The sequence below is a fragment of the Odocoileus virginianus genome, chromosome 3 (genome assembly GCF_023699985.2).
Source record: "Odocoileus virginianus isolate 20LAN1187 ecotype Illinois chromosome 3, Ovbor_1.2, whole genome shotgun sequence".
In the NCBI taxonomy this organism is placed as follows: domain Eukaryota; kingdom Metazoa; phylum Chordata; class Mammalia; order Artiodactyla; family Cervidae; genus Odocoileus; species Odocoileus virginianus.
This window is the reverse complement of record NC_069676.1, coordinates 37,706,763-37,731,578: the sequence shown is the minus strand read 5'-3', so window position 1 is coordinate 37,731,578 and position 24,816 is coordinate 37,706,763. Positions and strand designations below refer to the sequence as shown.

The following is a 24,816-nucleotide window of genomic DNA, read 5'->3' as shown; positions in this document are numbered from 1 at the left end:
GACAGTATAGTGAAAGTGAGTCACTCAGTCGTGTCCGACTCTTTGTGATCCCATAGACTATACAGCCCATGGAATTCTCTAGGCCAAAATACTGGAATGGGTAGCCTTTCCCTTCTGCAGGGGATCTTCCCAACCCAAGGATCAAACCCAGGTCTCCCGCATTGCAGGTGATTCTTTACCAGCTGAGCCACAATGGAAGCCCACAGAAAGTATACTTCAATAAAATTAAATTTGCCTACATAGTATAAAGTAAACCTGGTCTGAGTTTCCCAGGTAGCACTAGTGGTAAAGAACTCGCCTCTCAATGTCAAAGACATAGAGATATGAGTTTGATCCCTGGGTGGAGAACATCTGCTGGAGGAGAGCATGACAACCCACTCCAGAATTCTTGCCTGGAGAATCCCCTTGAACAGAGGAGCCTGGAGGGTTAGAGTCCATAGAGAGTAGGACACGACTGAAGCAACGAAGCATGCATGCAGGCTAAGAGTGTCTGAATGTGAGCCTAACACAAAACAAATGTATTCATTAATAATATTTTTTCTTCTTAAAACTTAAATAAATCACTATGTGTATATGAATATTTAAAGAAATATGGGGTTCCAAAATTATATATGCTTGAACATACTGGCAATACTAATTATTCTTTAATTTTCTAATTTTAATTGCATGGATATTAATAGTCCACATAATCATAGTGTTTATGATATTTACAAAAAAATGATTTTACTTGAAGGTCTACAAATCAATACCTCTGGATTTTTTGTCACTTTTTTTTTGTCACTTTGAAATTAACTATTTTCATTTCATATGTGTAACAGAAAACTTGATTAGAAAATAAAATGCAAAGTCATTTTCAGTGGTTCCCCCTTTCTCAACATTTGTTTTGTCTACTGGACATTCTTAATGATTTACTTACTGAGATAATATATATTAGTAGAAATGATATAATTTATGCACAATGATTTCTTTATACATGTGAAATGAAATTACTTTCTGCCATGTTTTTTTTTTTCCCATGCAATATTTAAATAAGAATCTTTGAGAAACTTTGGGAGATGTTTTTTCTCTTTCTACAAGCTGCACCAGATCTGTACCATGCTTGAGAGAAAAAAAAAAAAAAGAGAGAGAGAGAGAGAGACTCTCAATAATTCTCAAATCATGAAATTTAGGAAAGAAAATTCTGATGATAACTACAGTGTCTGGATACTGTTAGTCAATCAATAGAAGATGTTTAATAAGTAAGAAAAATATCAAAACAACAGCGTCTACCATGTCAGTTCTCAAATTCTCAAATTTTCAATATTTTACTGCATTGTTCAATTTCAGTCTACACCTTAATAAGGTTAATAGTTTTAAAATAATATTCAATTTATGGAACTTTTGAAGATACTTTATAAGAAAATTAGTATCTTGAGATATTAACTTCTATGCTAAGTACTCATTTTTCTTTATACCCACACTTATTAATTTGACTAATTTTTTTAGTGAGGATTATGAAAAATAAGTCAAAAACATCCTGACAGACACATAAGGTAGTTCTACATCAGGAAACATAATAAACATGCATCTTTTAAAATATAAGATTTTTCCTAAATTTTGTACTTTATCACTTTTAAGTCAAGTTTAGGTTCTTGGCACATAGAATACAGAATTTGTTAATGAAGGGAAGAAACTTTTACTCATGCGAACAATACATATCTTAAATCAAACACAGTTAAAGCTTAGGTATTTCTCATCTGATTAGAAAATAATTTTTTTTAATAATACATTGCTAAGGAAGAGGTTCTATAACATTTCTTATTAACCCAAGAGATTGGTAGCAGTATATTAAAAAATCAAAGAAATTCTTAGAAAATAAAATCTCACTTGCTTTGTGAAATTAATTGGTATAAATATAAGCATATGAGTTTTTTTTGAAGAATCCAGGTTAAAATCAGTTTTTTATCATAAACAGCCAAATAATGAGAACTGGAAGTAGAACTGAGTGGCTTAAAACTAGCCCTTTCTTGGAAATTGCCCAGAAATCAACCTTTCTTATTATATTTGCATATGGTGTAATCAAGTGTATAAGCTTTTTTCTTTAGCAGTTATTTGATGATTCCACTATATAGAGAAAAAGAAAATTAGTTAATTAAGCAGGAATAATCATTTAAAACTATTACATCTTAAGATAATTGAAAATGTATAATTATAATTAAGTTATATATCAATATCAAAGAAAAATTACATTTAAACAGGATTTTTTGTTAAAGATAAATTTCTAGAGAAGTTCGAAAACCATTTTTAACTCATGAACTGACAGCTAATAAACTAAATAAATTTTAAAAATATATCCTTTACCAAGTTTCATCTGCTTTGTGACATCTTTGTTGCCTGTAGGGCTCATGGGACCTAGGTTTCTAGAGAACATACATTCATGTCTATGGGTCAGAAACATTGATTAGATAGAGCAGCATTTCCCATAGAGAAGTTTTGGATACACACTTGTGTGGGAATGCACAACTTTCAGGACTGAAATTAACAATTTAAAACCTTTATAAAATTACTTATTTTAAAATATGTGAAATTTATCACTTTATCTTACCCATCTAGCATTTAGTTTTAACTAATTTTTAACATGTGTACATATTCTCACCATATTAACATTTTTACAAACATCCTATTTTTTAATCTTAGTTTAAAAGTCTAGAATTTAACATACTACTTTCTAGCCTTTTCAGCAAACTCATTACATATATGAACATTCACTAAGAAGAAAGTAAAATGATCTAACATGCCCCACCCACCCGCCACCCAAGCTCAGTAAATTAAAGTAAACTACTCAGGTCTATGGACTTCCCTAGTAGCTCAGAGGGTAAAGAATCTGTCTGCAATGCAGGAGACCCAGATTCAATCCCTGAATTGGGAAGATCTCCTGGAAAAGAGAATGGCAACCTACTCTAGTACTCTTGCCTGGAAAATTCCACAGACAGAGGAGTCTGGTAGGCTACAGTCCACTGGGTTGCAGAGTCAGACACTAGTGAGTGACTAACACTTTTACCCACCTCTATATAACATGCATTCTGCAATTTATCCTATGGTTTATATTGTGCCCTCTTCTTCCTTAGGGAGGATAAAACAATAATAAGGACTACGGAGAATATATACTTTTCTTCTTCATGATCTCATCTATTACCTACCTAAAAATGGACACCTGTTCATAATAATGGACATTTATTAATAGTAACAAGCACTTAATGTATAATTAGCCAATTTAATCTAAGTTGAAAAAGAAGTTACAATATATAAGAGTGAAAATTTTGTTCCTTATAATTGTCTAGAATACAATTAAATAAAATATTTTCCAGGAATTAAACTGCCAGATAAAAGTGAGGAAGTTAGTGTTACTGAATTTTTTCTGTAATCAATCATTTCAGCAAAACATGGTTACACAATCTACTTGCTATATTTTGCATTTTCAAGATAGATAAAGTTTTATAATACATGTATGCATTAAACATATTTTTTATGGTGCTAAGACTGCCCAGGTGAAAAGTTGTTTATTATAACCATTTGGCCTCAGGCTCAACATTCAGAAAACTAAGATCATGGCATCTGATCTCATCCCTTCATGGCAAATAGATGGGGAAACAATGGAAACAGGATCAGACTTTATTTTGGGGGGCTCCAAAATCACTGCAGATGGTGACTGCAGCCATGAAATTAGAAGACGCTTGCTCCTTGGAAGAAAAGCTATGACCAACCTAGACAGCATATTAGAAAGCAGAGACATTACTCTGCCAACAAAGGTCTGTCTTAGTCAAAGCTATGGTTTTTCCAGTAGTCATGTATGGATGTGAGAGTTGGACCTCAAAAAGCTGAGTGCTAAAGAATTCATGTGTTTGAACTGTGGTGTTGGAGAAGACTCTTGAGAGTCCCTTGGACTGCATGGAGATCCAACCAATCCATCCTAAAGGAATTCAGTCCTGAATATTCATTGGAAGGACTGATAATGAAGCTGAAACTCCAATTCTTTGGCCACCTGACTGAATCCTTGGAGAAGACCCTGATGTTCGGAGAGATTGAAGGCAGGAGAAGAAGGGGACAAAAGAGGATGAGATGGTTGGATGGCATCACCGACTCAATGGATGTGAGTTTGGGTACACTCCAGGAGTTGACAATGGACAGGGAGGCCTAGCATGCTGCAGTCCATGGGATCGCAGAGTTGGACACGACTGAGTGACTGAACTGAACTGGAGATTCAAATTGCATGGAATTTCAAACTTATTTCAACCTATAACTGCAAACTCAATTTTCTAGAATGGTTTTAATTTTAAAAATTCAGATACATACATTTCAAAAAATATATGTGCATATTATGTGTTTTGGCAGCTTCCCTGGTGACTCAAATGGTAAAGAATCTACCTGCAATGCTGGAGACCTGGGTTAGATCCTTGGGTGGGGAAGATTCTCTGGAGAAGGGAATGACTATCCACTCCAGTATTCCCTGGAGAATTCCACAGGACTGAAGGGCTACAGTCCATGGGGTCACAAATAGTTGGACACAACTGAGCAACTCATACTTTCATTCTCTATGTGTGTTTAGTGAATACAGGTGAAGGGTACACAGATGTTCATCATACAATTTCAATTTTTGTATAACTTTGTAACTTTCCAAAACAAAGTGTTGGGGGAAAATCAAACACAAACATAAAACATGACACAGGGAAAAGTCAGTTTTGCCATCTAACCTGATATTCACATGCCTACTCAACCATTCTGCTATTATGAAATAGCAACTACTTTTAGCTCTATGCTATTTTCTTTTGGAGATAGACTTTTCCCATTTACTCAGAGTAATTTGGTTACATGGACTTCTCTGTTTGCTTCTTCCTTTTTTTCTTTAGCTTGTTTACTGACTATTTAGAAGGTCTGTAATCTCTTTTTAGACCTTCGCATGGTTTCTGTTGTACTTTACAAAATAAATTTTAACCTAAATTTATTTATGTTACCCTCATCTTTTAGATCTTTGGATAACAGAGATGGATACCCTGTTAAGAAATAACAGTAAAGCCTGTTCAGTCAGTCAGTTGAGTCACTCAGTTGTGCTCGACTCTTTGCGACCCCCATGGACTGCGGCACGCCAGGTTTCCCTGTCCACCACCAACTCCGGGAGCCTGCTCAAACTCATGTCCATGGAGTTGGTGATGAACTATCTCATCCTCTCTCTCTCCCCTTCTCCTCCTGCCTTCAATCTTTCCCAGCATCAGGGTCTTCTCTAATGGGTCAGCTCTTCACATCAAGGGGCCAAAGCACTGGAACCTCAGCCTCAACATCAGTCCTTCCAATGAATATTCAGGACTGATTTCCTTTAGGATAGACTGCTTTGATCTCCTTGCAGTTCAAGGGACTCTCAAGAGTCTTCTCCAACACCACAGTTCGAAAGCATCAATTCTTTGGCGCTCAGCTTTTTTTATGGTCCCACTGTCACATCCACACATGGCTGCTGCTGCTAAGTTACTTCAGTCGTGTCCGACTCTCTGCGACCCCACAGACACCAGCCCACCAGGCTCCCCCGTCCCTTGGATTCTCCAGGCAAGAACACTGGAGTGGGTTGCCATTTCCTTCTCCAATGCATGAAAGTGAAAAGTGAACGTGAAGTTGCTCAGTCGTGTCCGACTCTTAGCGACCCCATGGACTGCAGCCTACCAAGCTCCTCCGTCCAAGGGATTTTCCAGGCAAGAGTTCTGGAGTGGGTTGCCATTGCCTTCTCCGCATCCATACAAGACTACTGGAAAAACCATAGCTTTGACTAGATGGGCCTCTGCCCGCAAAGTAAAGTCTCTACTTTTCAATAGATTGGTCATAGCTTTTCTTCCGAGGAGCAGGCGTCTTTTAATTTCAAGGCTGCAGTCGCCATCTGCAGTGATTTTGGAGCCCAAGAAAATAAAGTCTGTCACTGTTTCCATCCCACACACACCCCCCATTTATTTGCCATCAAGTGATTCCTAAATTAAGAGATCTGTCAACAGTATCTGGGGCCCACGCCTCCCCACTTCCAGCTGGGAGAGGGTCCCGCTGGGCCCACGGGGCGGCTGGCAAGTGAGACCGCGCGTGCGCTGTGTGCGGGCAGCGAACCCCGTGGTGAGCCCAGGACGCGGACGCCGGGTCCTTGCTCCCCAGTCCCGCGGCGGTTAGAAGCCCCTAGAGCCTGCCCTCGCCAGGAGCCGCAGCCGCTGCTGGTGTGCGGGCACGGGCTGGGCCGCCTCGCTGGAGAACTTGTCCCTAGGACGTGAGTCTTGAGTCGGACTAGATGAATACGGATCTGCCAAGGACTGGCGGATGATTTGAGTGGACGGGGCCCCTCGGCGGCACGCGTTGGGGCCGCAGGTAAGACGCCCCGGCGGCGGAGCCGGGTCGCGGGAAGCTGCGCGGTGGCGGCGGCCGGCCGGCCTACCAGGCGTTGCCAAAGCGCCCTCGTGTGTGTGGCGGTGGGACCCCGCGCTCGTTTTCCTGGTGGTCTGGCCGTGTCTCGGTCTTTCTGTTCCCTGGACAGCGCCTGTGCCCCTGAGCCACGGCCCTGGCTGTGAGTGCTTGCCGCCCCTCCCTGTCGCAGCTGGCCCTTGCCCTGTCCCGCACGGGTGACCGCCCGCGCCCCCTTCAGCTGTCAGGGACCGAACCGGCCACGCCTCACCTGGATGTCGTCCCTCGGCCTCCGTCGCCTGTGGCGCCCCCGGGCGGAGGGCCCTCGGTTCAAAGCTGGGAACGCTGGGACGCCGGGTTGCGCGTGAGGGGCGTGAGGGCGCAGGTACGCGCACTGAGAGCCTTCTCCCGCGCTGGCTGCGACTTTGGGTGTTGGCGGTGGTGGTCGAGAGACCCGCAAGGGCTCCCCTGGTGGCCGGGGAGGCCAGTCGGCGTCCTGGGTGCCGCGGGACCGCCCCTGTGCTAGAGGCCTCTGGCGGTGAGACCCCGTGGCGTGCCGGGGCGGCCGACTCCCGGTGGCGACTCGTTTTGAACGTCTCAGGGCCCCTCGCGATGGCGCGCGGCAGCCCCACCCAACAGCCGCTTCTACGCCGCCGCCACGTCTTCGCGACGCCGGCCTATCTGGCTGCACCCTGTGGGTCCCTTTCTCCGTCAGTCCGTCCGCCGACCCCCAGGGCCGCGCCCGGTGCTGTTCGCTTCGCGAGCCGCCGCGGCTCCGCTCCGTTGCCCGACGCCGAAGCTTGTCCGCCGACGTCATTTAGTGCTGGGCGAGAGGGAGCGCCATGCCCCACAGCGCCCTACTCCGGCCGCTCCCGAGCGCGGGTTGGGTCCCCGCCAGCGGTCACGGGCCGGCCGCGTGCACGCGCCGACCGCCCCCGTGCGGGAGAAAGCGAGAGCGCATCTGCAGGTCCCGACGCGACAGGCGGGTGTCCCCTGACCAGCTCCCGGGCCGCCGGGGCAGGGTGCCTGCCACGGAGGACGCCCCCTCGTTCCTCCACGCCGCCGCTGTGATGCTCTGCGCCTCGAGTGGACCAAGCGTGGCTAGGTGCGCCCTCCTCGGTGAGGCGGGTCAGTCGGCCCCCAGTGATCGTCTCCCCCTTCCTCTCTTCGTGGGTTGCTGCCGCCCTGCCGCCCTCCACCCGCGCCCAGCTCCCTGTGCGCGCTTGGCCAGCTTCCCTGGTGGCTCAGATGGTAAAAAGTCCGCCTGCAATGCTTAAGACCCAGTTTGGATCCCTGGGTCTGGAAGATCCTCTGGAGAAGGGAATGGCAACCCACTCCAGTATTCTTGCCTGCGGAATCCCGTTGACAGAGGAGCCTGGCAGGTTACAATCCACGGAGTCGCCAAAGAGTGGGACATGACTGAGCGAATAACACTTCCCTGGTGGCTCAGAGGTTAAAGTGTCTGCCTGCAATGTGGGAGACCTGGGTTCAATTCCTGGGTTGGGAAGATCCCCTGGAGAAGGAAATGGCAACCCACTCCAGTATTCTTGCCTGGAAAATTCCATGGACGGAGGAACCTGGTGGGCTACAGTCCATGGACTTGCAAAGAGTCGGACACGACTGAGCGACTTCACTTCATCAACTGTATAGCTGAGTCATAATTTGTTTAAACTTCTGTAAATGAGCATATAAATTCTTTCCAGTTCTCATTATTTCACCCAAATACTTTAGTAAATACCTTTGATTATGGTTAAGTGCATGTTGGAGTCATTAGGATAGAATTCTAGAACTAGCTTACTTGCTTAAAGATTTCACAAAATTTTCATTTAGACGGCTTATGCCAATTTAGGTCAAATCCTTAAACCTATTTTACTATTGATAGCAAGTATTATTTGATATATTTGTACAAGCAGAAGCTGGACCAACCTCTATAACCATGTGCCAAGGGAATCTTTCATGCAAAGATGGGCTCAATAAAGGACAGAAATGGTATGGACCTAACAGAAACAGAAGATATTAAGAGAGGTGGCAAGAATACACAGAAGAATTGTACAAAATAGATCTTCACGACCCAGAGAGTCACGATGATGTGATTACTCACCTAGAGCCAGACATCCTGGAATGTGAAGTCAAGTGGGCCTTAGGAAGCATCACTATGAACAAAGCTAGTGGAGGTGATGGAATTCCAGTTGAGTTATTTCAAATCCTAAAAGCCGATGCTGTGAAAGTGCTGCACTCAATATGCCAGCATTTTGGAAGACTCACCAGAGGCCACAGGACTGAAAAGGTCAGTTTTCATTCCAATCCCAAAGAAAGGCAATGCCAAAGAATGCTCAAACTACCACACAATTGCACTCATCTCACATGCTAGTAAAGTGATGCTCAAAATTCTCCAAGTCAGGCTTCAGCAATACATGCATCATGAACATCCAAATGTTCAAGCTGGATTTAGAAAAGGCAGAAGAACCAGAGATCAAATTGCCAGCATATGCTGGCTCATTGAAAAAGCAAGAGAGTCCCAGAAAAATATCTATTTCTGCTTTATTGACTATGCCAAAGCTTTTGACTGTATGGATCACAATAAACTGTGGATAATTCTTCAAGAGATGGGAATACCATACCACCTGACCTGCCTCTTGAGAAATCTGTATGCAGGTCAGGAAGCAACAGTTAGAACTGGACAGGGAACAGCAGACTGTTTCCAAATAGGAAAAGGAGTATGTCAAGGCTGTATATTGTTACCTTGCTTATTTAACTTATATGCAGAGTACATCATGAGAATGGGCTGGAGGAAGCATAAGCTGCAATAAAAATTGCTGGGAGAAATATCAATAACCTCAGATATGCAGATGACACCACCCTTATGGCAGAAAGTGAACAACTAAAAAGCCTCTTGATGAAAGTTGAAGAGGAGAGTGAAAAAGTTGGCTTAAAGCTCAACATTCAGAAAACAAAGATCGTGGCATCTGGTCCCATCACTTCATGGGAAATAGATGGGGAAACAGTGGAAACAGTGGCTGACTTTATTTTTGGGGGCTCCAAATCAGTTCAGATGGTGATTGCAGCCATGAAATTAAAAGACGCTTACTCCTTGGAAGGAAAGTTATGACCAACCTAGACAGCATATTAAAAAGCAGAGACATTTTACTTTGTCAACAAAGGTCCGTCTAGTCAAGGCTATGGTTTTTCCAGTAGTCTTGTATGGATATGAGAGTTGGACTATAAAGAAAGCTGAGCGCTGAAGAATTGGTGCTTTTGAACTGTGGTGTTGGAGAAGACTCTTGAGAGTCCCTTGGACTGCAAGGAGATTCAGCCAGTCCATCCTAAATGAGATCAGTCCTGGGTGTTCATTGGAAGGACTGATGTTGATGTTGAAGCTGAAACTCCAATACTTTGGCCACCTGATGCGAAGAGCTGACTCATTTGAAATACCCTGATGCTGGGAAAGATTGAGGGTAGGAGGAGAAGAGGATGACAGACGATGAGATGGTTGGATGGCATCACTGACTCAATGTACATGAGTTTGGGTAAACTCCGGCAGTTGGTGATGGACAGGGAGGCCTGGCGTGCTGCAGTTCATGGGGTCACAAAGAGTTGGACACGACTGAGCACCTGAACTGAACTGAACTGAATGTTAGAAGTAAATGCCTATTTATATTATGACAGAGCTAATGGAGAGAATTTTTGCAGAAGTTTACTTCATTATAATAAGATCAACAAAACGAAGTTATAGCACAATTCTCTTGTAAAACTGAAGTTTTCTCCTGTAAACTTGATTCAATTATTTGCCTTTTTCCTTCCTTTATAGAGTTTCAAAGGGATAGTGGGGGATATATAATTAGTATTTCAGATTCATAAATAGCTTAGATTATCCATGAGAAGCAGAAACTATTGGTTATTTTGGGATCACAATAATTCTTGTAGTTGTTTTTTTCTTTCATGTATTTATTTATTGTAATGAAGTATACATAAAATATTGTTTTTCTTGCCTATTTCCTCTGGGTGGAGTTCTAGTGCTGTGTTTAATAAGAGGGAGGAGGTGAAAGTGGGCACCCTTGTCTTCTTCCTAATCATAGAAGAAAAGGTGTCAGGTTTTCATCATTGAGTATGATGTTAGCTGTGGGTTTGGTATATATGGGCTTTATTATGTTCACATATGTTCCCTCTATACCCAGTTTATTGAGAGTTTTTATCATGAAAAACTGTATTTTGTCAAATGTTTTTCCTGTATCTATAGAAATGATCATACAATTTTACTCTTGCTTCTGTTAATGCAGTGCAGTATGTTTATTGGTTTGCATATGCTGCTTGGAATCCCAGGATAAATCTCACTTGGTCATGGTTATGTCCTTTTAATGTGCTGATGAGTTAGGTTTACTAGTATTTTGTTGAAGATTTTTGCATCTATGTTCATCCAAGTTCATACAGTTTTATTTTCTTGTAGTGTCTTTGGCCTTGGTGTGAAGATAATTCTGGCCCCATAAAGTTAGTTTGCAAGTATTCCATAATCAGTTTTTTTAGAAGAATTTTAGAAGGGTTGGCATTAATTCTTAAAGTGTTTGGTACACTTCACCAATGAAACCAATGATATAAGGCTTTTCTTTGTTGGAAGGCCTTTTATTACTGCTTTAATCTCCCTACTTGTTATTAATCTGCTCACATTTTCTATTTCTTCACTATTCACTTGACTAGATTATGTGTTTCGAGAAACTTTCATCTAGGTTAATGTTCAGAGAAATATGCTTAATATATGAAAAATATGCCTATTTGGGTGGAACAAATAGTTTCTTTAGGGCCGCCTGCATGTCTGTGTTTCTCAGACAGTAAACAACAGGATTAAGACTAGGTGTTAGAATGGAGTAAAATACAGACACTAGCCGTCCTTGAAGGGGGAAGTAATGAGAAGTAGGTCTCAGGTAAGCAATGCTCCCAGTGACATAAAATAGAGTGATGGTAGTAAGATGAGAGGAGCAGGTGGAAAAGGCCTTCCAACGGCTACCAGCAGAGTGGGTCCGAGCGATGGTAGCAATGATGAGAACATAGGAGATGATGGTGAGGGCAAAGGCACCAAGGATAGTACACCCACCCACCACAAATCCAACTTCCTCGTTGGTGTGGGAGTCACTGCAGGAGAGTCTCATAATAGGGGAGCTGTCACAGAAAAAGTGGTCAATGACATTAGGCCCACAAAACTGGAGGGAGAAGGTGTTGATGGTATGAAAGATGGCATAGAGAGCTCCGCTGAACCAGGCCACCATAACAAGCTCTGTACACAGCTTTCTGCTCATAATGATACCATAAAGGAGAGGCTTGTAGATGGCCAAACAACGGTCATAGGCCATAGAGGTGAGCAGGAAGCACTCAGAAGCACATAGCGTTACAAATAAGAAGAGCTGAGCCACACATTCCCAAAAGGAAATGACTTCTGAACCCATGAGTGAATTAATCAGTGCCTTGGGGATGATGACTGTGGTGTAGCGCATGTCCAAGAAAGAGAGATTCTTCAGGAAGAAATACATGGGGATGTGGAGGCGGCTGTCTCGGCTCACAGCTGCAATGATGGAGCTGTTTCCCAGGATGGCAAAGAGATAGATGAAAAGGAAAAAGACGGTGCTAATGAGCCTCAGTTCAGGCACGTCTGAGAAGCCCTTTAGAATAAATTCAGTTACAGTTGTCTCATTTGTCATTTCCTTCCCAGATCATGAAAAGCAATAGTCAGAGAATATTCAAGATGGATATGGTCTTAGTGATAGTTAGTGCAGAACACACGCTCACAGATTTGTCCATAAAGATGGTAAAAAGTAAATCTGGTTCTCTGCATACTTCATGGATCCCACTAACTTTTTCTTTTTTCTTTTGCTCTTTCTCTGTTAAGTCTGAGCAATAACAGATTATAAATGAACAAATAAGCATATTTTTTCAGATACTATGGTTATATACATGCATAATAACAAGTTGTGAAAACTAATGCAAAAGGTGAAATAATTGTATTCATTCAGTAATTATCCACTCAACAAGTACTATTAATAAATTTGCTGCACTAGGTACAGTGCAGTTTGTGAGTTTTTGGCAGGGGTGGGGGGCACTGAAATGGCTGTAACAGAACCACTCACAAAGGTTGAGTAGGTACTATAAATATCTTAGCAGGTCAAGAGCTTGTAGTGCTGGAATTGCTGCAGGTTTCCCTATGAGATTTCAGTTACTGTGATGTCAAATTTTCACAGCTTTTAGTAGAAATAAACTTGAGTTTAGCAAAACATTTACTAATGTTCCAAACAGCACTGTGGCCTGGATTTAACCTAGTGGTCTCTGCTAAATACATGACTGTGTCCTGTTTCTGAGTCTTCTCTTCCAGTAGAAATCTTGCTATCCTATGATCTTTAAAGTCACATTTTAAGTCATGTTCCAGGAAGAGCATGTGGGACAGTGCCCTGAAATATTGGCACACGACTGGCCTTGTTTTAGGACTTACCAGAACTGAAGATTGACTTTGCCTGTGATACTTGAGAGTCTGATGGTACATCACTCTCACTGCACCTGGAAGGTGTCATCAATATCTTCACAGGACCTAATATTTTAAGTAGAACAGGAAAGTGAGTATGGAGCAAAAAGCTTTGACTTGAGGAAGAGACAACCTGTTTGCCTACGTGGTTCAAATAAAAGGAAAGAGTTACTCTAAGAAACGATCCCCCAAAACGTTTGTATTTAACCAATAACAGTGCTATAAAAACAATCTGGGACCCATTAAACTTTGACTTTTTAAACATCAATTTAAATTATCTTTTGATTAAATCTGTCACCTCTACAACTTTTATTGTTCATAATATAATTTTTGTGTCATTAGAGTAAATGAATTTTTAATATATCTCTTAGTATAAAAGATTTTTAGGACCTAAAAAAATCTCTAACATATATGCAATAAGTGTGGTTATCTCTGGGAATGAGAAAATTTTTTTTTCAACAGTTAGAATGATTACACATTGGTGTTAATATTATAATCTTTGTTGTTCTCATTGTTGTTTGGGTGCTAAGTAGTTTCCAACTCTTTGTGACCCCATGGACTGCAACCCACCAGGCTCCTCTGTCCGTGGGATTTCCCAGGCAAGAATACTGGACTGGGTTGCCATCTCCTTCTCCAAGGGATTTTCTAGACCCAGGGATCAAACCTGTGTCTACTACTTGGCAGACGGATTCTGCACCACTCAGCCACCTGGAAAGCCCATTATAATATTACTTTTTAAATAATAAAATATTTTAAAAGTTATTTCAAGAACCAATTTAAGAATTTTGCTTTTCTAATATTTTTATTATGATATAAAGACATGAAGGAGAAAAAGAATAAATTTTGGAGAATGTCAGTGGACTTTCTTCTGGGTATTTTTGTATCCAAATTTCCCCTTCTTATAAAAACAGAAGTCATATTGCATTAGAGCCCACCACAATGACCTCATTTTAACTCAACTGTCTCTAAAGATCCAGTCTCCAAACTAAGTCACAATTGGAGTACTGGAGTGAGGATTTCAACATATGAATTTTGGAGGGGATACAATTCAACTTATAATGGTTAATAAGAAACAAAGCATACTACAACTTATCTTTGTGGAAGAAAGATTGGGATGTCTAAGGACTGCTCATCTGGTCCAAGACAAGAAGTGTAGGAAGGGTTCCCTGATCTCCATGAAAGTGACGGTGTCTTTCAAAGAAAGACAGAGAAAACTGACTTATTTGGATTAGCTTTTATCTGCCCTCCAGCATGATCCAAGCCACCTCTGCTGTAAGAGTTGCTAGAGTAAGAGTGTTCTTTTCCTGATTTGGGCTTCCATGGTGGCTCAGAAGATAAAAGAATCTACCCTACAATGAGGGAGACTCAGGTTCGCTACCTGGCTTGGAAGGATCCCCTAGAAAAGGGAATGGCTACCCACTCCAGTATTGTTGCCTGGACAGAGGACAGGCTACAGTCCATGGATTTGCATAGAGTTGACATGACTGAGCAACTAACACTTTCACTTTTTTTCTTTTCCTGGTTTACTCTAATATGCACTTAGTGAGAGTGATTGAAATAATGTACTTTGGATGCCTTAGAAGTGTGGCCTTAGGGTGGCTGGTTTCAGCACAGCTAATAATATTCACATTACTTAAACACTAAGCATAGTTTTCTCAACATTTAAGAAAATTATGCCTATATCCTAAGTTTGTCTTGAGAGTCAGTGAAGTTGTGTAATCAAGCTCAATGTTTCCTCATTTTCCTAATGAAGGAGTTTGGACACAATGACATTGAGATTCCATTTTGACCTGATAGTCTCAGATTCTAAATGAGTTAGAATCAAGCAGAATGTCCAGGAGAAGCCACAGGAAAAGAGAAAACTTGCCTCTGGCACTTCTGCTTGCTTCCACTGTGCTTTCTGCTGGAACTGACTCCTTCCTTCACTTGGACCTCTGCCTGACTCATCACTCCTTCCCATCACTTCGTATCCAGATGATAGAAATCTGGTGTCAGTCACTTGCATCACAGTATAATTAAGCTGTTTTCTTGGCCAGTGATGTCTGGATTTAAAACTAAGTATTTTTATATCATTGAAATATGCTTACTTCTATTCTAGCCATTTTCAGGCACTAATGCATTGATTTAAATTATGATTCATCAAATAAGATGAACTTGTTCCTGATAGGCCAGGGGGCCTTATTAATTTGGTGAATCCTTGTGTTTGCATAACACTGGAATGAGTGTTTCATTATATGCAAGACAGTGGGTTTCCCTGATGGCTCTGTAGAAAATCTGCCAATGCAGGAGACCCTGGTTCTATCCCTGGGCCAGGAAGATCCCCTGGAATAGGAAATGGCAACGCACTCCAGTATTCTTGCTTGGAAAATTCCATGGACTGAGGAGCTTTGCGGGCTATAGACCATGTAGTCACAAAAGAGTCAGAGATGACTGAGTGACTGAGCACATAACACGTGGGACAGTTCCAATACCGGTATATGCAGACTAGCAGACAGCACGGTTATTACCAGGCTCTAATATGCCCTGTGGAATCAGGCCAATACAGAAAAGTTTAAAGTCAATTATTTCTCAAAATTCTGAGTGTACCATTGTACCTGGTTTACTTTGATATTGGTGGTTGTTGAATCCAAAGAAATAAGCTGATGAACTTTGCAAACCATATGAAGAATCACTAAAGAATCTAATGCATACTGGTAATAGAACTAATAGTTGTTCTGTCCTTACAGTAGACTGATTTTAGACCAGTTTCATCACCTTTCTGTAAATTTCTTCACATATCAGGCAGAAATAGTGTGTATACCTTGCCCCCATTGTTCATTATAAGTAGCTCAATTAAGTAATATAGATATCCATAATATTACTATTTCTCTTGAATGACCAATACAAAAGCAGGTAAGACTGATTATAGAAAAGATAATAAAAACAAAGAGCCATGTATTCTGACCAAAAAGAAGAATTTATAATTGTGTATAAAACGTATGTTTTCACTGACTAATTTCTGCAAACTTACTATGTTCCTGTTCTTTGACAGGAACTATGTTTGGCACTTAGCATGATCATTCTCACTGCTAATCCATTCCTTCCTATTTATTTTCTTCATAGCATCTGTTTTTATGCTGTGGTTTGCTTATTGTGAATAAAGTATTATTCCTGAGGTCAAATATGAGCATGAGGTAATCTGCAGGACCATAGTGTCTTTTTAATTTTTTTTTTAGGAACAAAAATATTCAATATTTCAAACATTTAGGAAACATCATTGGAGTATAAAAATAAATATATTATTATTTCTGCCTTTCAAGTGCCCATAATGTTTTACAAAGGTATACAAAATTATTGAATAAAATATTTCCAATGATTAATACCCAATATTATATCATAATCTATATATATACCGTGTGCTTTTTAAAGGTATAGATAAAGTAATTATATATTATATTGTTATATATAATATATTGTTACATAATATTACATATTATCATATTATATATTATATAATCTCTGTAATTGTTATGTATTATCAGATATTATGTATTATGCAATATATAATGTTATATTTTATGTTATTGTATACTGTGTTATATGTTATTATTTTATATATGCCTTTGAAATACATTGTGAGGCTTGAAAATCAGTAGTCACTAACACACACCTCTATATTTATATAGTGGATGTAGTTGTCAGAAACAGGTCCCACAGAAATTTAGATACCAAAGAAAACATTTTAAGCTGAGTTGTTGATGAAGTAAATTTTTTAATTGGCTTATGAAGAATCGAAGAATTTTGAATGAATGAAAGCATCCAGATTCCAGGTGGAGGAAGAATGCAGAGTTATGGAAATGGAATTGTAAATAACACACATGTGAAGTTAGCATTTGTATAATCTGTAGATGAATAAAAGTATTAAAGGAGACCCAAGTTACCATGACTTGTTAAAATTGCATAAATAACATCTTGATTACATAATTCCAGGTTTCTACTATGTATCTATAGAAGCAACTTCAATGTTTCAACTAAAGAAGAATATTCAAACAATATTTTTTATTATTAAGATTTCCTGTTAGACTTAAAAAAGAATAATACATCTAAGAGAAGAGTAGTTACTTTGTTTAGGGCACAATTGTGTCTTTAATAATGATTTGGAAAACTAACTGTACTGATTTAAAAAGAGGGAAAAAATGGCTTTCCAATCAGTTTTTTGAATGTTCTTTTGGTAATTAACCAATTTAATTTGATCAAAAGTAAACTTGAATTAGTTCACCAATTCAAAGCATTAATTTGTGTGTGTGTGTGTGTGTTTCCTGAAGACAAAGCATTCTTTGACAAAATATTGTACTAGTCAAATTCTCAAAAGATATGAGTCACACAATAATAGTATATGCTTGACAGGTTTGTATGGAAGAGTTGGATAAAATCACACCTTGGGAAGTGCTTGATCAATATTTGGAATAAAGATGGAGTTGAATCAGTGAGTTTTTGCTTTATAAATGTAGATTCAGTTCTCTTTAGGGGAATACATTTCAGAATAACATTGCAAAATAAAAAATCATACTTCTCTACTCACTGAACTAAATCAATGATCATCTGCCCTTCCCCTTCCAGAATGGTCCTAATGTGACAAAAACCACTACAATATTGTAAAGTAATTAGCCTCCAACTAATAAAAATAAATGAAAAAAAAAAAAAAAAGAATGGTCCTAATGTAACTTCCACAAAAGTTGGTTTCTTGGTGTGCTCATTTCTAGATTTAATAAAATATTTATCCAGTTACTGAAAGAAGTACATCTATATTTTGAGATCTTTAGAAGAGATGTCTAACAAAACTAAAGGTTCATTGTGCTGAGTCGTGTCTGGCTCTTTGCGGCCTCTGGACTGTCGCCCTCCAGGCTCCTCTGTCCATGGAATTTTCCAGACAAGAATGTTGGAAGTGGGTTGTCATTTCCTACCCCAGGGGATCTTCCCGACCCAAGGATCAAACTCATGTTTCTTGCATCTCCTGCATTATCATGCAGGTTCTTTACCATTAGCACCACCTGGGAAGTCCAAAGATTTTCTGCTTTTATTAGTTGCTACCTTAGCTTAACTTCTGACATGCTGCTGCTGCTGCTAAGTCGCTTCAGTCGTGTCCGACTCTGGGACACGTGTCCATAGACGGCAGTCTACCAGGCTCCCCCGTCCCTGGGATTCTCCAGACAAGAACGCTGGAGTGGGTTGCCATTTCCTTCTCCAATGGATGAAAGTGAAAAGTGAAAGGGAAGTCACTCAGTCATATCCAACTCTTAGCGACCCCATGGACTGCAGCCTACCAGGCTTCTCCGTCCACGGGATTTTCCAGGCAAGAGTACTGGAGTGGGGTGCTGTTGCCTTCTCTGAACTTCTGACATACTGTCCACCAATTCTCAACTCCAATTATCTGTAGTTTTAGTCTTATTTCAAACTCCACTTTGTGTTACTCACACTTATTCTATATTTTTTATACAGATTCTAATTTAGTCTATTTTTTTAATATTTTACCTATCTTTTTATCTTTACATATTACCATTAATACATTCACTTATGAAAAGAAAAATATCATTATCTTCCATATTTACTTCATTAAAAAATCCTAAACATCTATTTAGTTTAGTATTTGTGTTTTAGTGTCTTTGTTCTCTTCTTCTCCACTCTCCATATACACAACATATACCAAGACCAGTAAAATCAGTTTGGTTAAGCAATTTATAGAATTATTTTGAAAAAACTAATAAAATGGATGACTGACTAAGAAATGGTATCATATAAACAGTACATGAATGAATTCTAAATGTTTTGCAATGCATTACCTCATGTGTTCATCACAACAACCTGTAAATAAAGACGTATTATTAAACTTGATTTCTGGTACTTCCCAAGTGGTCCAGTGGTTAAGATTTTGCCTTCCCATGCAGAATGTACAAGTTCAGTCCCTGATCAGGTAGCAGAGATTCCACATGCTTCATGGCCAAAAACCCAAAATATAAAACAAAAACAATATTGTAACATATCCAATAAAGACTCTTAAAGAGTATAGTTTTAAAAAATTAAAAATAAACTTGATTTCATAGATAAGTAAGTTTAAAGTGTCTTCCTCACAAAATGTCAACAATCTCTCCAAAGACGGTCTACTAAGTCTTAAAGATACAAGTTTATACATTAAAATGAATAAAGGTGTACTTCCTGAATGGTTCATTCTAATGGTTAATCATTGCATTGATTTATCATGTAGATAGAGAAAGAAATCATGAGAATAAAATAATCAAAGATGAGACAACAACAACAGAAACAAAACAGAAATCTGTACTAAGACAAAGATGGTGATATGGATCAGATAAAAAAAAAATTCTAAGGATGAAAGTTAATTATGAACAGGAGTTGGAAGCATAAGGCAGAGTAGGGGCAAAGACCTCTATATGAAAGCTATAAGAAATCAGTCTCACAATCAACTCACTCAGACTCCTCAAGCTGGTAGACCATGACCTTAGATGAACGCACAAGGATTCTTTCCAATCAGCTGTTGGATGCTGTAGGAAAAATTCTGAAAATTTTCTTTCTCATCTGATATCAATGTGAATAAATCAATTACCCATCTCTTTCATATCAGGATCTTTTATTATTTAAACTCTGCTACTAAAATCAGTAGAAGACCAAAAATCTGCAATTCCAGAGTGTGGACTACAGTTTATTCCCTAGACCTTAGGCAAGCCAGAGTGGATAGCTTAGATTTCCCTGGGGCTAAATTACTGGCAACATTTCCAGCAACTCAAAAAATTAAGCAACTCATACTATCCAGGAATTAGTCATTCAGCCTGTTAAGTGCCCATTTATTTTTAGAAAAGACATCAAACTTGTTAACAGAAAATTTACAATTAGACTGCCAGTATGATGTTTTGAACTATTAAAACTTGTTTGACCACTCAAATGTATTTTGTGGGGCTATGTTTCATGAGGGCATATTGTAAAACCCGTGGTTTGCTTGATGTATGTGTGCCTAGGTAAAGAATTGATCTAGCTCATAATTTATTCACACTTGAAGAACAATTTGAACATAGCATATATATCATGTCTCTGACATAGGCTCTATAAATTTACTTTCTGTTGTTCCATAATTATCACTTAGGGCAAAGTAAAATAAACTTGTTTAAACATACACAAAGTAATTGAAAATTTCATTTTAACAGTCTAAGTAAAAAGTGTCTAACATAATGGAAGCATATTATTTTTAATTACTCTAAATTACTTTTTAAATACACAGATATTTAGTTACATACACACTGAAACGGTAACACATCTCTAGGGAAGTAAAGATTTTTCCCTTTATTATTAAAATATGATGAAGAGGGACTTCCCTGATGGTCCAGTGGTTAAATGTAGCAGACTTGGGTTCAAACCCTAGTCAGGGAACTAAGATCCCACATGCCACAGAGAAACTAAGCCCATGATCCACAATGAGAGAGCACACATGCTGCAACCACTGAGCCCACATACCAGCAGAGAGTCTGCGTGCCTCAGTGAAGGACCCCACATGCTCAATTAAGACCCAATACAGCCAAATAAATAGGATGATCAGTTGCTATTAAAAAAAAAACAAAAAGAATGCTCTAAGGCCAAACAAATAATAAAATATGATGAAGGCACATAATAGAATTTTTAAAAATAACATGTGTGATGTAAAGTTGCCCCTGACCATACTCAAAGCACACTTCGTCTATTATGTTTTCTTAGTTATTACATTTGCCTATTTAAATGCCAGTCAATTTTAGGCAAGGTGTGGGCACATGGCTCTAGTCTATTTCCAAAGAATAATTAGTCACCCCAGAAACATTAATTGAATAGTCCTTTGTATTACTTTAATTGTGTTATTGCCTGTGCTACACAAAACTTCTGTGTACAGTCATCAAAACAGTATGGTTCTGGCACAAAAACAAATATATATCAAAGGAATAGATAGAAAGCCCAGAGATAAACCCATATACCTATGGTCACCTAATCTACGACAAAGGAGGCAAGGATATACAATGGAGAAAAGACAGTCTCTTCAATAAGTGATGCTGGAAAAATTGAACAGCTCCATGGAAAATAATGAAATTTGAACACTTTCTAGCACCATACACAAAAATAAAATGCATTAAATACCTAAATATAAGGCTCACACTATAAAATTCTGAGGAAAACATAGGCAGAGCACTCTTTGACTTAAATCACAGCAAGATATTTTAGGATCTACTGCCTAGACTGGCAAAAACTAAAAATAGTTAAAAGTGAAAGTGAAAGGTTAGTTACTCAGTCGTGTCCAACTCTTGCGTCCCCATGGACTGTACCCCCACCAGGCTTCTCTGTCAATGGGATTTCCCAGGCACGAATACTGCAGTGGGTAGCTATTCCCTTCTCCAGGGGATCTTTCTGACCCAGGGATAAAACCCAGCTCTCCTACACTCCAGGCCAATTCATTACCATCTGAACCACCAGGGAAGTCCCAGAGTCATAGAAACAAAGATAAATGGGGCCTAATTAAACTTAAAAGGTTTGCACAGCAAAGTAAACCATTAAAGAAAGTGAAAGTGAAGTCGTCAGTTGTGTCCTACTCTTTGTGACCCCATGGACTGTAGCCTACCAGGCTTCTCCATCCATGGGATTCTCCAGGCAAGAATACTGGAATGGGTTGCCATTTCCTTCTCCAGGGGATTTTCCCAACCCAGGGGTCAAACCCAGATCTCCAGCATTGCAGGCAGACACTTTACCCTCTGAGCCACCAGGGAAGTCAAAGTAAACCATAAACAACAAGATGAAAAAACAACCCTCAAAATAGAAGAAAATAATTGCAAACAGAGTAACTGATAAGGGAATAATCTCCAAAATATACAAATAGATCATGCAATTCAGGATACAAAACAAACGGCCCAATAAAAAAATGGATAGAAAATCTAAATAGACTTATCTCCAGAGAGGACATGCAAATGACTAAAAAGGACATGAAAATATGCTCAACATCACTAATCATTAGAGAAATATAAATCAAAACTACAATGATGTATCACTTCATACCAGCCAGAATGACCATTATCAAAATATCTACAAATAGTAAATTCTGAAGGGGGTGTGAAGAAAAGGGAACCCTCCACACTGTTGGAGGAATGTAAGTAGGTACAACCACTGTGGAGAACAATATGGAAGTTTCTTAAAAATCTAAAATATAGCTATCACATGATCCCACAATCCCACTTCTAGGCATATATTCAGAGAAAACCATAATTTGGAAAGCTGCATGCACCCTGATGTTCGCTGCAGCACTATTTACAACAGCAAGGACGTGGAATCAATCTAAATGTCCATCAATAGAAGGATGGATAGAAGATGTGGAACGTATATACAATGGAATATTACTCAGTCATTAAAAAGAATGAAATAATGCCATTTGTGGTAACACTTAGAGATTGTCCTGCTGAGTGAAGTAAGTCAGACAGAAAATGACAAATACCATATGCTATCACGTACATGTGTAATTTTAAAAAGGGGAGGGAGGTAACAAATGAACTTATCTACAAAAAAAGACAGTAGATATAGAAAACAAAACTTACGGTTACCAGAAGGTAAGAGGGTACTGATCAACTGGGGATTGATATTGACATATACACACATATACACAGTACTATATTTAAAATAGATAGCTAATAAGAACCTAGTGTATAGCACAGGAAACTCCAATCAGTGCTCTCTAATGGCCTATATGGGAATCAAATCCAAAAATAGAGTGGTATATATGTGTATAACTCTTACTTTGCTGTACACTTGAAACTAACACATCATTGTATATCAACTATACTCCAATAAAATTAAAATTAAATAAAATATTCTGCTAAAAAATAGCTTAAGCTAAACATTTTGTATATTTTTCTTATTAAATTTTAAAAAATTACTCTAAATTTATAGGTTTCTGAACATGGAAACAAGTATTAATGGCTTTTTAAATTTAGATTGATCAAAAAATCCATAAAGAGGGAGAGATTTCCCAATATAGGCTATTATTTCTATTTCATCAGTTACAAGTCAATAAAACATTTAAATCATATGCCTGAAGTTGGAAATAGTCTGTTCAGAGATGTTGGCAAACTAATTTGGTTGTTCTTAATTATGTTCTGTAGTATGCTAAGATTAAATTTTGTTTGGATGATATTTATAAGATAGTCAAATAATTTTAAAGCCCAATTAGTGAAAATATTGTCAAAATGTGGCTTATTTTTTAAATCACAGAAAGCAAGCTATTTATACCACATGCTAATTATCTGATTAAAAAGGTAAATTCTCAACCTTAAAACGTGATTTTTCAAATTTGTGGTCATATTATCTGGCTAAGTATAATTAAATATTTAAGTTATCCCTGAGCTAGGACACTTATGATCATAGCTATGCCTTTTTGTTTCCTTTCTTCTCTAGGCAAAGTTGATATAATAAAAAAGTACTGTCAATATATAACTTCCTCTTTAACTTAATTTTCTAAAGATAAATATTCTGTGACATTGGTTTAATCAAATCCAGAAACTTTCTTATTTTCATTAGTTTGGAAGCATAGTCACAATCATAGTATTGAAAATCTTGTCTTTATAAATGTCTGTTCATTAACCAGAATGAAAATGCATTATTAATTCAAATCCTTTCATTTTCTTGCAACACACAATATTTGTGTCAATTTTGATCCTCCACCTCTTATCCAAGGAACATTTTCAGTCTTTGCCATATTCAACAGATAACACCAACTTTAACTTCATTAAGAAATAAAGTGAAATACTACTCTGTAACTTGAATTTTCCATGGTAAAGAAAATGTTTATTCAAGCTGCTTCTTATTTATACCACACATAATCAAGAGTTGTTTACTCTGCACATAGTTACTTTTGACTTATCTGCCAGCATTCAGTTTTATAATCATTTTTTCCATATTTAAGTTACTGATATTGTGCAAAGTTCCACATTATCTTTTTATATCTAGTTGAAAATAGCTTATATTTATATTTCTGAAATCTAGTTTTGATGATATGTCTTTTCGGTCATGTCCGACTCTTTGCCACCCTATGGTCTGTAACCTGCCAGGCTCCTCTGTCCATGGGATTCTCCAAGCAAAGAATACTGGAATGGGTTGCCATGCCTTCCACCACGAGATCTTCCCAACCCAGGGATCGAACCTGCACCTCTTACCTGCATCTCCTGCATTGGCAGGTGGGTTCTTTACCACTATCACCACTTGGAAAGCCTCCAATCTAGTTTTAGAAGTTTCATATTAATAGAAACTTCCATTTCTAATGGGTAGCTTACCCATTTTTGCTATAAGGAATGATTTATTCTCCACATAAAATGATAAGAGTTATAAATTTCAATGTAGAATAGTATTGCACATCATTGATGCCTGTTTTGAAAAGGAAAAAATATTGATTTGTCAGAAATTTTACTGCTTTGTTGAAAATGACACAACAGAAAAGCTTTGATAACCCATTGCCCTCTTTATGAGACAATGTACTTGGAACAATGAATTAATTATCAATCAAATTTAATCTGTTTTCTGCTACTTATCATTATACTTTCATATTTGCTCTGTTCTCTTCCAACTAGTATAGCACAAACACACATACACACACTTAAACACACATATATTTACAGAATTACTACTGTAGCCTATACAGAATCATATTTTGTTTATGGAGTGGGATCCGTACAATGCAAAAAAGAAAAAAGTTATACCAAAAGTGACCCAACTTTTCATAACTGTAATGTTTTCTCGATGTACTAAGATTCATTGGATAATCTTTGACTGAGACTTCTTTATTACTTTAACTGATAAAAATTATTTTAAAAATATAAATTTTATTTGAAAGTGGTCTTAGAAAAGTCTTTCAAAATTTCTTAACT

The 24,816-nt window shown here is 38.6% G+C and overlaps 2 protein-coding genes across 3 annotated transcripts in view; both read right to left on the bottom strand.

Annotated features, from left to right (window-relative positions):
* The window catches only part of LOC110124466 (olfactory receptor 14A16-like), a 149,600-nt gene extending 142,134 nt beyond the window's left edge, over positions 1-7,466 (bottom strand). The window contains exon 1 of one of the 2 annotated variants that reach the window (XR_011486827.1): positions 6,674-7,465. Coding sequence is in view for 1 of the 2 variants with exons in the window: in XM_020873011.2 (XP_020728670.2) it covers positions 6,674-7,219 (546 nt within the window). In the remaining variant the exon portion in view is untranslated. Of the gene's footprint in view, positions 1-6,673 lie in introns of both variants that reach the window. The other variant, XM_020873011.2, reaches the window with a different exon arrangement.
* Positions 7,467-11,165: 3,699 nt separating this feature from the next.
* LOC110124459 (olfactory receptor 5AR1-like) lies at positions 11,166-12,089 on the bottom strand. Its single transcript, XM_070465216.1, has one exon. The coding sequence runs from the start codon at positions 12,087-12,089 to the stop codon at positions 11,166-11,168; it is 924 nt and encodes a 307-aa protein (XP_070321317.1).
* Between the last annotated feature and the right edge of the window lie 12,727 nt (positions 12,090-24,816).

Coding starts and splice junctions, on each gene's coding strand:
- LOC110124459 (XM_070465216.1), bottom strand. CDS start 12,089: ATGACAAATGAGACAACTGTAACTGAATTTATTCTAAAGGGCTTCTCA.